The sequence below is a fragment of the Cibotium barometz genome, chromosome 8 (genome assembly GCF_041138505.1).
Source record: "Cibotium barometz isolate CiBa-2024 chromosome 8, ASM4113850v1, whole genome shotgun sequence".
Taxonomy (NCBI): domain Eukaryota; kingdom Viridiplantae; phylum Streptophyta; class Polypodiopsida; order Cyatheales; family Cibotiaceae; genus Cibotium; species Cibotium barometz.
In genome coordinates, this window is record NC_141053.1 from 16634187 (window position 1) to 16646475 (window position 12289).

At 44.9% G+C, this 12289-nt stretch overlaps 1 protein-coding gene across 4 annotated transcripts in view; it reads left to right on the plus strand.

Annotated features, from left to right (window-relative positions):
- The window catches only part of LOC147635970 (uncharacterized), a 69487-nt gene that overhangs the window by 53760 nt on the left and 3438 nt on the right, over positions 1-12289 (plus strand). For 3 of the 4 annotated variants that reach the window (XR_015266478.1, XM_086801390.1, XM_086801392.1), the window contains exons 14-18: positions 10948-11040; positions 11605-11664; positions 11773-11829; positions 11985-12068; positions 12145-12228. Coding sequence is in view for 2 of the 4 variants with exons in the window: in XM_086801390.1 (XP_086657516.1) it covers positions 10948-11040; positions 11605-11664; positions 11773-11829; positions 11985-12068; positions 12145-12228 (378 nt within the window). In the remaining 2 variants the exon portion in view is untranslated. Of the gene's footprint in view, positions 1-10947; positions 11041-11597; positions 11665-11772; positions 11830-11984; positions 12069-12144; positions 12229-12289 lie in introns of all 4 variants that reach the window. The other variant, XR_015266479.1, reaches the window with a different exon arrangement.

Genomic DNA, 12289 nt, shown 5'->3' on the forward strand with positions numbered 1-12289 from the left:
GTTGTCAGTCGTTATTCATGCCCTTCAAACATGGAGGCATTATCTTTCGAGGGCTGAATTTATGGTAAAAACAGACCACCAGAGTTTACGACACTTTCTTACACAGTCTAAACTCTCGAAAAAGCATCTACGGCGGGCAAACTTCTTGTCCATGTTTCATTTTCAGATTTTGCATACCCCGGGTAAGAAGAATTTGGTGGCGGATGCTTTGTCACGCAGGCCACAAGTGCATGCCGTAACTACCGCCTACCACCAGGACTTCAGGGATGCCATATATGTATACTTTGGACACAGATTTTCAGCTTATTTGGGCTGATTTTAATCATGGTATTGTTGTCCCATCTTATTCGATTAGAGATGGGTTTTTGATGATGCAGAATCGTATTTGTGTAGTGCGTGAATTACGCCAAAAGGTTATGGAAGAGTGTCATGCTCCGCCATATGCTGGCCATCATGGTATTCTGGCTACTACACAGGCTTTGGAAAGATATTTCTTTTGGCCAGTTCTACGCAGGGATATTGAAGCTTATGTGCGAGAGTGCATAGTGTGTCAGAAAGTCAAGTTTGTGACAGACACAAGACACCTGGTTTGCTTCAGCCCTTACCCATTCCACAGGAACCATGGGAAAGCATTGATATGGATTTCATTACGGATCTTCCGAAATCGGCACATGGAAATGATGCTATATGGACTATTATAGATCGTTTTAGCAAATAGGCACACTTTATTCTTGTTAGGAAAACAATCAAGCCAGAGCACATGGCAAAGTTGTTCTTAGCTCAGATTTTCAAACATCATGGCATGCCCAAGTCTATTGTGGAGGATAGAGATCCTCGGACTACCAGTTTATTTTGGCGAGCATTGTTTGATAATATGGGCACAAAGTTGAGTTTTTCATCAGCCTATCATCCTCAGACGAATGGCCAAAGTGAAATAGCAAATTCAGCTGTGCTTGATTTGCTTAAATATTATGTATTTGAGCAGAAGTCAGATTGGGAAAAGTATTTACCATTGGTTGAATTTACATACAATAACACAGTGCATTCTTCAACTAATAAGGCTCCATTTGAGATAGTCTATGCAAGGTGGTGTACTTCCACCTATCTTACGAACAAAAGATTAAATCTTTGCAGCAAATGAGTATGTCCGTGATTTGGATACTACGCATTTGCACAGGTTCGGACAACCATAGAAAGATCTCAAGCTAAGCAGAAAAAGGCAGTTGACAAACACATGTGAGAGGTGGTTTTCAAGGAAGGTGATTGGGTATTACTAAAGTTTGAGAAAGCACGTCTGCGGAAGCGGCCAGGTAAGGAAGGTCGGTTTCCTAAGCTTTCAAACAGGTATTACGGGCCATTTCAAATTTTGCAGAAAATAAATGAAGTGGCATATAGATTGGTATTGCCCGATCACTGGAAAATCCACAATGTCTTTCATGTCAGTTTGTTAAGGCCTTATGTGGGACTACCTCCTATGGAACCAGTTTTGGAAGATCCACTTGAAGTGGATGAACTTGAGGAGGTATGGCATCCTGAGCAGATAGTTTTTCATAAAGAGCGGACCTTATTGAGGGCCCCCAGATTCGTCCAGTTAGAGTTGTTGGCAGGTTAGGGAAGCACTCCTTTGTTGACACCCCCCCCCCCCCCCTCCAGGGATGATCACAAAGAGTGTTAGCCTTTGGTTGTATGGTGGCTGCCCTATCAGACGTTTGCATTGGGACCCCGGTGAGTGGGTGTGGAAGGATGCTTGTAATCCCTTGAAAAGCATGCCTTTTTTCAGTTATACGGTGCAGAATGCCAGACATCTTATCTTGGGACACATTCAGAGTGTCCCTACTCTTAGACCCCATTGGGAATCTTACGGCATTTCGACTGACATTCAGAGGGTTTTTTTGGCGGAGATTGTCGCATTCTTATAGGAAGCCACAGATTTCCTCCTTTATCTGGGTTTCTCTTCATGGTGGTCTGGCCACCAATCAGTGGAGGTCAGTTACTGGTGCTTGCCCAGCATGCCCTAGATATGCAGGAGTTTCGGAGTCAATTTACCATTGTTTATGGGAATGCAGGGAAGCACAGAGGGTTTGGTCTGCGATTGCACACCTCTTTGGTAGGATTAAGAGGGATGCTATCATTTCTTTTGGTTCTATCATTTGGTTGACACAGTCTGGGCCACAACGGAGATTCGAGGGGACTGGCAGGAGCTTGGCCATTATGGTTAGGCAAGGAGTTGCTCGGCAGTGTTGTCTTCAGGATTTGCCACTTTAACATTTTGTCCCTTCGGCACAGAGGTTAGACAGTTCTTGGGAGATTATTGCTAGTATCTCAGCTTGGAATATCTGGAAGGCTAGATGCACCGAGGCTATTGAGGGTACTCCTGTTCTTGTTTCTCAGTGTCGTTGCAGGATTTGGAGTGATATTATTCACACCATCATGGCTACCTGGGCTAGAATCCAGGGATCTTCGAGGGCTGCGGAGAGGAAGCGCGGCCAGTTTATGAGAGAGTGGGATATTGATATCTTTTTCACGTCTTCTCATTCGGGACCCTATTGGCAGCACAGGGCTCCTGATTGGTTGAGATCTCCACCTTTCTTGGTGTGAAATCTCCATTTTGTAAAAAAAATTTCATACTTAATAGAAGTCTCCTTTTTGAAAAAAAATAAAAAAAATCCTAGCTTTAATGGTCTTTTTCTTGGCTGCCCCTTCTGGATTAGCCCTAAGAATGTCCATGAGCATGTCATGCACATGACATCCTCCTCTGCTAAACTTGATGACGGGAATCCAACCTGTTCTTGGATGACTGTCATCATTCCAATCCTTTCCCGAAGTCCCTCTGTCATCCATCCATCCTTGGTAACCCTTTTCTTTGAAATCCCGGCCCAGTCTCCAAACCACTCTGACTTTGAATAAGATCTATGTATCTGTTCCATCTAGTCCACAATCCAATCTTGCCTTGACTCTGAACGCTGTCTTGGTCTTCATTCCTGAGAAATGAGTCTGGCACTCTCACATCACCCCTTGGAGGATAATCCTCCCTTGGGACCGTTGCCCGAGAACCTATCTGGCTCACAGGATTGCCATCCCCTCTGGCTTTGTGGAACACCACCAACAAACCTCCTGGGAGCTCTTCCCGTTTCTGTGTTCCTTGCCTTGGGCTTCGTATCCGTGTACTTTCTTGTACCTTGGACCTATACACCATCATATGGGGCTGAATCTGTGTTTAGCTTTGTTGAGCCTGATGCTCTAATACCAATGTAACATGCGGAAGCTCTGGGGGTCTTCTTTCAGCCCTAAACACTCCTGGAAACATGCTAATGCAAAACGCAAATATGAAGAGAGAGTAGAGAGAGAGTTATGCTGGAAATTCAGTATATTTATATAGTATAAAAAGGTACTCCTAATCTACAGCCCTTGGCTGCTCTCTTGAAAAAGGTGAACATCACCAAAATCTGTCCCTAACTGGGACCCTAAGGACCCAACTCCTCCTAAGTGAGTTGAATGATCTACTCAGTGAGCATCCTCTCCTTTTATAGGCTCTTGAACAAATAGATGAGCTGGCCGACTGCTAGTCGGCTAGCCGACTAGCAGTAAAAACCCATAAAGGTGATGCGCCTAGCAGTCGCCTCAATCTGGTCCAATCAACAGCCTTCTTTTGCAGCCGACAGTCCCCTCATGCAGCCCAGCCGCCTGTTCATCCTGGTCCCCTCTAGCCAAATTAGCACTTGATGCTCCAAAATCCTAGCTTTAATGGTCTTTTTCTTGGCTGCCCCTTTTGGATTAGCCGTGAGAATGTCCATGAGCATGTCATGCACATGACAAATCTTATGTCCCAAGTAAATGATTTTTGTCATAAAAAGCTCACATTTACTTAATTTAGCATACAGTCGATTTTGTCTTAAAATATTCAAGACAATCGTGAGGTGTCTAAAATGATCCTCAAGAGTACGACTATATACTAAAATATCGTCTAGGAACACAACCACGAACTTTCCCAAATGTTCACGAAAAAGATCATTCATCATTTCCTGGAAAGTGGCTGGAGCATTGGTCAACCCAAAAGGTAATACGAGAAACTCGTAATGGCCATACCTAGTCCGAAAGACGGTTCTTTCGACGTGCCTTTCATAAATACGTATCTGGTGATAGCCAGTACATAAATCTATCTTGGTGAAATACTTCGCTCTGACCAAACGGTCAATCAGGTCATCTGATCTAGGGAGAGGATAGCGGTTCTTGATTGTCACTTTGTTCAGTCTCTTGTAATCTACACACATTCGCCAGGTGTTGTCCTTCTTTCTCCTAAGTAACACAAGTGCACCCCAAGATGATTTGCTTGGATGGATCTGGCCTATCCTCAAGTAATCAGGGAGTTGTTTGGCCAACTCATCTTCCTCAGTCTGGCTCATCCTGCAAGGCAGAATGCTACCAGGTTGAGCACCAGTGACTAGATCAATACGATGATCCACTGCCCTTTCGGGCGGTAAGCCCGATGGTAGCTCCTTAGGAAATACATCTTGAAACGAATCAAGTAACTTCTTTAATTCTTTGCTTTCAAACACACTCAATTCATTGACATCCATAGTAGATATGAGAAATGAAGAAAGTGGAATCAAGACACAGTGGAAAGCATTATACAAAGAAGAATCCATTATATTTCCAAAATCAACTGTACTGACAAGAGGTCCTTGAGAGGGATGTATACAATCACCTAAGATACAATACTGGGTGTTCCTATGTTCAAAAGAAAAAGTATGACTAGACCAATCTATCTGGAAAGGGCAAGAAAGTACAATGACTGAAGTACCTGCCAAAGACAATTGGTTGGCTGCCTTCGTCTTGGGTCCCGCGTTGGTCTTAGCACCCTTCTTTTTCGAGCACTCGTTGTGCATATGTCCTTTTTCTTCGCAGATAAAGCAACGTCCCTCCTTGAGCTTCAAAGCCTTGAGGAGTCAGTTTTCTTTGCTGGAATCGAGGTAGAATTCTTCGAAGGTTAGTCCAAAGACTTTCCTTCTGTCATGCTAGCCATCGGCACGGAGAACTTTCTTTTGTGCTTGTTCCCCTACTCAGTTATGGGTTTGGTTTTGGAAGAGACCATCTTATCATCATAAATACGAGCAGAATGAATGGCCTCGTCCAAAGTTTTGCATTTGTTATTTTTGACTTGTAATCAGTACGAGTCGGGTAAACCTGCTAGGAAGAAACCCAAAAGAGTAGTAGAATCCATCTTTGTAGCTTTCATCTGCAAGTCTCTAAATTTTTGTAGGTAGACCTCATAAGTGAGGTTATGCGAGGTCATTGTCAAACTGGCAAACTGAGCAACTATATCGTAGTCATCCTCCTCCTTGAGGAATTCTTTCTCAAATAATATGTCGGCATTGTTATGACATGTAGAGCCATAACATATTCCTCCTTTAAACTAGACTCTCCCTTCATTCGAGGGAGAAGTTACCAGAAAGAAAGTGATGGAAGTGCCTCTTAAGAGGCTTAACAATCTCCCAAGAACTATCGTCTTTAGCATGATTCTTCCACTTGATTAACATCTCTAAAACACTCCTTTCTTGGGCTGCAAGCCTAGCCTCGGATAATATTTCAGCCACATAATAACCTATACAGCCATAGCGCAATCCTCCCTTAAACTAGACTCCCTTCATCTGATGAAGAAGTGACTAGAAAGAAAGCCATGCATCCTAAGAGGCTCTACAATCTCCCAACAACTATTGTCTTCAGTACAATTCTTAACTTGATTAGTATCTCTAAAGCACTCCTCTTCTGGGGTGCTCTCTCACGATAATCCAAAATCAATGTTGGCTCATGTAAACATACTAAGTCAGATTCTCCAATGGCTCATCATCTGAGATTAAACTGTCTCCAGCCCCCAAGACCTCTTTCAGACTACTAACACGAAACCCGCAGCACAGGTTCTAAGGTTCTCCCGCTTCATCTACCACCCTGCGCCTGCCCGCCCTTTGGAGGACTCTATGGCAGCCGCTCCGTCTACCCCAACCAATGCAGCACACAGATGTACTTGAGGAATTCCAGCTTTTGGTATCTTCTATTGCCACCGCCCCGCACGAGGGAAGGTCAGGGACTTACTCAGGCAGCCTTGGTTGGCAACCAGGGCTGGATTACTGACATTCAGTTCATGGGCAAGGGCTTTCTCAGGATAGAGTTCGACTCCTCGACCCTCGCCCGGCGAGTGTCCTTGACCGGAGCCCAATCCCAGTACAGGAGGTGCAGCTCTTCTTGGCACGCTGGCACCATGGATTCTCGCCTGATCAGACCTGTTGGCACAAGCAGCAGGCTTTCCGGTCACAGTGTCCTTCCCAGGACTCCCCAAGGAATACCTGCCAGTCCTTCCAGAAATAATTGGCAGTCACATCCCCCATGGTGGCCTCCGTCGTCGCCCGAGCAGCAGGCATACCGACACTTCGCATCATCATGACATCTCTGGAGTCTCTCCCCCAGGATATTGACATTCCCTGAATGGATCAGTCATGTCTAGTGGTTGTGCACCACCTCAGTTTCCCACCATGTGGATTGCCTCTTGGAACATCCAAGGCCCAGGCTGTGCCCACTTTCGACGAGGATCTGAGAGGAACGTCAAAGAGCACTAGTTGGTGGCAATCTTGATATTCTCATGGATCAGGAGCATCATCTCACAGCAGGCAGGACCCACAGCTGCAGGAAGATTCTTCCCGACAAGAGCCACCCATTCTGGTCCCAGCTTTTGGATCCCAGGGGAACCAGGGAGGAGTATGCATTTCGGTGAGCCACACTCTTGTTTCCTTGGTGGAAGAGTAAGGCACGCTTATCCCGGCCGTGCCCAGTGTCTGATTCTACGCATTGGGGATACTCCTCAGCATCTACGGCCCCAATGGGGCCACTGAGCACACGACCTTCTGGCTTTAGGTGTGACAGGGACTCCCCATGGCAGACCCTTGGTGCGTTGGTAGAGACTACAATATGCTTGAGGATCGATCCCAAGGACTGCACTGGTGGATGCCCCGACAGTCTCTGGCCCCCAAGGGAGCCGCTTGGGAGGAGCTTCTCTTTTACGTCCACGGCCAAGACACATGGAACCTTCCTCTGTTTGGCCAGCCTCACCTTCTCCCGCTCCAACCAACCGTTTCTATGTGGATGAGTGGGGCATCTCCACTAAGATCACACCCTAATCCGGAGATCAATTGGATAGATGATAGTGGGCCTCACTTGTCAATCCAAGCCTGCACAAAGTCAAGCATCTTATCCTCATTCCATTAAAAGGTTCAAGCTGAAAAGGAGGATATGATGGCTGCAACAATGATTAAATTGAATGGGCTGTTGTTGATAAAGTGATTGCTGCCCTGGAGAGTGGACGTCGCATGATCCCACAGATCGGGTGGAGACTCTGGATGCCCCTTTTGTTGCATATACAGCGAGGCTCAGCCGCATGATCCAGATGTTAGATATAGATGGCACACCCGCAAAAACTGCACACTGGCAATCTCAAGGCCTATCACAACGCTTCCTTGTAGATTTCTAGAAGAGGCTTTGGGACAGCTTTTGGCCGAGGAAAATCACTCTCCCCCTCTGGTTGACGGCACACAGGAGTCTGGCAGTGGGTACTTGTCATGTGCACAAAGTGTATCTACCGTGTGCAACACGCACACAAGACTAGCTTCGAGGCTTGGGGAAGCTTGGAGCTAAGCACGCTGATTGGCGAGATGGACTAGGGATAGACTGACGGGCGGGCACCCAAGTATGGACGGGCGGGCGCCCAAGTGTGGATGCCTGATGATCGGCCAAGGGCCTATAAAAGAGTGGCCAAGGTTAGTCAATTGTTCATAGAGTCTCGCGAGTCTTTGTGAGAGCTCTATGGTCAGGAGCCTGGATCTAGTGCAAACGTGCACCTGCTTCATGCAACCGAGGCCAGCAACAGTCTCAAGGCCTGCGAGGGTAGCTACGTCACGGTATGGGAAGTCATAGGGTAGAGATTGGTCGGTACGTCTAGCTAGTTAGCTCAGCTCCTGGTTCGGTGGGGACAGCCAAGACTTGTGGGTTTTGCCCACGGCTGTCATGGTTGGGTGGTGAGTCAAGCCGGCACCCCCTTCACGTTATTTGGTTTTTTTTTGCAAGATTCGAGTCTTGTTTTAGGAGCGCTCTACGAGGAGATCCTTGGGGATTTGACAATGGTATCAGAGCATGCCTCGAAGAGCGTGCAAGTCGGTAGGTAGAGAAAGAAGAGGTCAAAGAAAGAGGTATGAGTTCGAGATGACTGCTGTTTTTTTTTCCAGAATTCAGTGTATGGTATTATGTTTGCATTGTTGGAACCCGTGTTGGGGGTTTTGCTCTTGCAAATGGTCAATTTGCACGTCATATGAAGAGAGTTGTTCTTTGGAAAAGAGAGAACCGAAAGATAAAGAAACCCTATTGGCTGCATGCCTAAACAAGCAATAGCTCGTCTGCTGTGAAACAGTGAAAGAGAGATGGAGAATAAGATCATGTCGGCTGCGTGAACCTGCAAGCGAAAGAGAGAGAGAGATGACGACTATAGGCAGCCGAATGTTCCTGCAGTAGCTGACAGGTGACGGACCCTGTAGTTGACGGGTGGTGGCAGCCAGCACATGCCGTTTTTTTTTAAGCCCACGACTATTTAAGCGAAATGCTGCTATCGTTTTTTTTAATGAAAGCTTTACGTTTTTTTAAAACAAAAACGTAGCAACAACATATATATACATCTTAGCGTGGGTTTTGAAAAAACGCATACCTTTTATGTGGCAATTAAAAGCCTTATGTGTTGTTTTTTAGGAAAAACAAAAAAACATAAGCAATACAAAAAAAAAAAAAAAAAAACGTTTTTTCGGGGCTTTATAAAATACCCCTAGAATGGGCTTCTAGCCACAAGCCTCCTTGAGTTCTCTAGCATCAGCTCTTGCTTGCAGCCACGATTTTCTCTCACTTTCAAACTTTCCCTCTTCGCAATGTCAACCCAAGAATCGGAGATGGAACCCATTCCTGAACGTGAAGACCTGCCGGCTACCGAGGCTGTTGATGGCGACCTTTTTGAAGATTTTGTAACTAAATCTGATTTTCAAGAGTTTAAAGTTACTTTCGAAGCTTCTTTCTCGGAGAGTCAGGCACAAGTAGCCGCGCAGATGCAGGCTTTACAGAATTCCATCTCTTTATTGGCCACTACCCTGTTTACTCTCTCGGGCATGGATACCTTGGCATTTGCTTTAGGCCCCAACATTACTCCGGAACAGCTTGGGGGCGAGCAAAAGCAGTATACCAAGGAGATTGTGGACACATGGGTACCTACGTGGCAGGTCCACTTCTAGTTTCATCCATATGGCGATGACAAGAAGATTCAGTTGCAGCAGGTTTTCTCTCGGGCAAAGCTTTTCTCTGCTGGAAAGAACCCAAACCAACAACCTGGGCACAGTTTGAAATCTAGGGTTTCTCAACCACCTCTCAATTGTCTTCGAACTATTGTGAGATGCGCCATCTTCGAACTCCTGTGTGATGCGTCGATTGCTGACTATGCTACATTGCTACCATCCAGCAGCCGACTGCTGACTCGCCCACCACCTTCACCTATTGACGGTGCTACTACGAGCTATGTGCCCAGGTGCCCGGGCTGTCCTGGCTCCTGCATGTAGCAAAGGCCACACAAAATAATTAGGGCATTTCAAGAATTGGAAAAATTAGTGAAATCTATTATATTGGAGCTTTTACACCTATAAGAATTCGGGCCTTTTTCAAATCTAAGGGAAAATCATCAAATTAAGGCTTCTACAAACTCGGAAAATCTTTTCTGAAATTTCAAGCATTTGCAACTCCAAGAAATTTGGGATTTTTTGAAATATCAGCAATTAGCCTGAAATTGAAGCCTCCTTTGCCACATTGGAGACATTCTGTGTCCTCCGCCCTGGCCCCCGGGCCTAAAATGATTGGTCAAGCATCAATTTCTTGGCGACACCTCCGTAAACGGCATCTTCATTGACACTTAACCAACTTCGAAAGTTTCTAAACCTCCATACCTTGTGTTTATGTGTGAGTGTAAATGGTTCTTTGTCCGGGATGTCCAATAAAATCTGAATTAAATAATTCCTATGTGTGTTTTCTCTCTTATATGTTTGTAATGCCTTATTTTATAAAAGGCTCCATTCCTATGTTATCCTTGTTTTGAGTCAGAGGGGGATAGTTGTGGAAGTTGATGAATCTTATGTGCGGTCAAGCTCCAGTTGCAGGCTTGAGTGTGATCTGTTGTATTGTCATTGCTCTAATGAGTGTGTCTGAGTCAAAAGGTAAGGCTTATGTCTATAAAAGCATTGTACTATGGCCAATGAGATGATAGCTCAAGTGGTGACGGTGTTCGCCTAGGACCAAGAGGTCATGGGTTCAAACCCCCCCTTGGTACTTCCTCGACGGCATCGCCTATGGGCGGATAAATAAGTGCCTACGGGCGGTGGAAAATTGGTAATTATGGGAGGATCTTGGACGAAAGGCTAGTTGGAAAAAAAAAAAAGGCATTGTACTATGAAGGTTTTAATATACATCAATGAAACCTTATATTGTACATGCAATACACTTTGTCTGGAGCATTATTCTCTTTTTCGCTCTACTTCTTTCTCTCTATCTGCACCACAGTCATGGACATCTTTCATCCTCCTTAGCTTAGACATGAGCAGCCCAAACCTGGCAAGATTGATGGGATGGTCAACACGCCACCAAGAATCACAAGTCCAATAAAAGTTGCAGATTGGGTCCATCGTTGGCTTGTATTCTTTGTTTATAGCTCAAGATAAGATTGCAACGTTCTTGTTTAATGTGCTTTTCTCTTGTGTTTGGTTGATTTTTAATTAGATGTTTACATGCAACAGATTCAAGCACTGGATACAGAACTTGAAAACCAAATGTGCTTTTCTCTTGTGTTTGGTTGATTTTTAATTAGATGTTTACATGCAACAGATTCAAGCACTGGAGACAGAACTTGAAAAGCAAATGGATGCTTTGCGACAAGTGAGCTCGAGATTTGAAGGGGAAAAGGCTTTCCTTCTGAAGGTGATCCTTTCATCTTGGTGTGCTGCATAAAGGTCTTGCTTTACAAAAAACCAACTATTTTAAGATGGATGAGACTCGCTCTAATCCACTCCAAAAAATCCAAACTTCTTGGGTGTGCCCTCCACAAAGTTTGAATCCAGCTGATCATGTGCCTTCTCAAAATCAAGGAGCAGAATGGCAGGGGTTGATTGCTCTCTTTGGCAAAGACAAATCAGACAATGCCCCTCCATAGAGGAGAGGCAAGGATCTTTGCCAGTTCGGGCTCCACTTAGCACTTAGAGCACAGTTCTTACCCTTAATGGAGCATCCAAAAAGTTATTTGCATTGAATGCAATGAAGCTATCTTTAGGAGGAGAGCAATTGTACCTAAGGAAGTTCTCTGGCTGAATAACTCTTTCTTTTCAAAAATATTTACATGCCCATGATGCATTTGTACACTGGGATGTTATGAGGGTTTAAGATGGTAGCATAAGACAATCAGTGCTTGTAGAATCTCTTGATGTCTAGGTAGCTGTATGTTCAGGCACGAGATTGGTTTGACTCATTCAAGGATGCAGGAAACAGGAGATAGCAGAAAGGAAAGGGACGACAGACAAGCTACTTACCGAGTTGGGAGCTTCAAAGGTCGAACATCAAGTGGTTTAATTTCATGCCAATGAGAATCGCAATTTAATTTTCTTCAAGAAATGCATTTAAATGCTCCTAACAAACGTTTTTTTCCTAATGCAAAAGGAATGCCTAAAATCATTGGAGGAGACAGTCAATCGTCAAGCGAAACAGATAGAGCAGGTAGCTATTTCTTATCATTGGGATAATAATGATAGGCTTGGTTCCCATGAGGCAGGTATATTGAACTGGATGACTTCCTACCTAACTCAGCATGGCTCGAATGTTTTTTACTGTAAAAACACTTTCTTAGATCCTATCTGGTTGAGTGAATGCAGGAGAGTGCCAAGGTAGGCCTGTTACAGAAGGAAAAGGAAGCACTAACCTGCTCAAAGGCTGTCATGGCATCTGAAAACAAGCAAGTAATGCCCTCCAGAACCTTCAAGTTCTCTTCTCTTGTTCCTTAAGTTGTTACCTGACCTTCTCTTTCCAAAACAGTTGATAGAAGCCAAGGAAGGGGCTGAGGCCAATTGCATACTGCTTCGCTCTGAATTGCAGGCTGCACGCATATTGGCCGATCAGGTAAAGTACTCTTACTGGCTTGAAAATAATGTCATTGCATTTTAATCTTGTTTCATTCGCA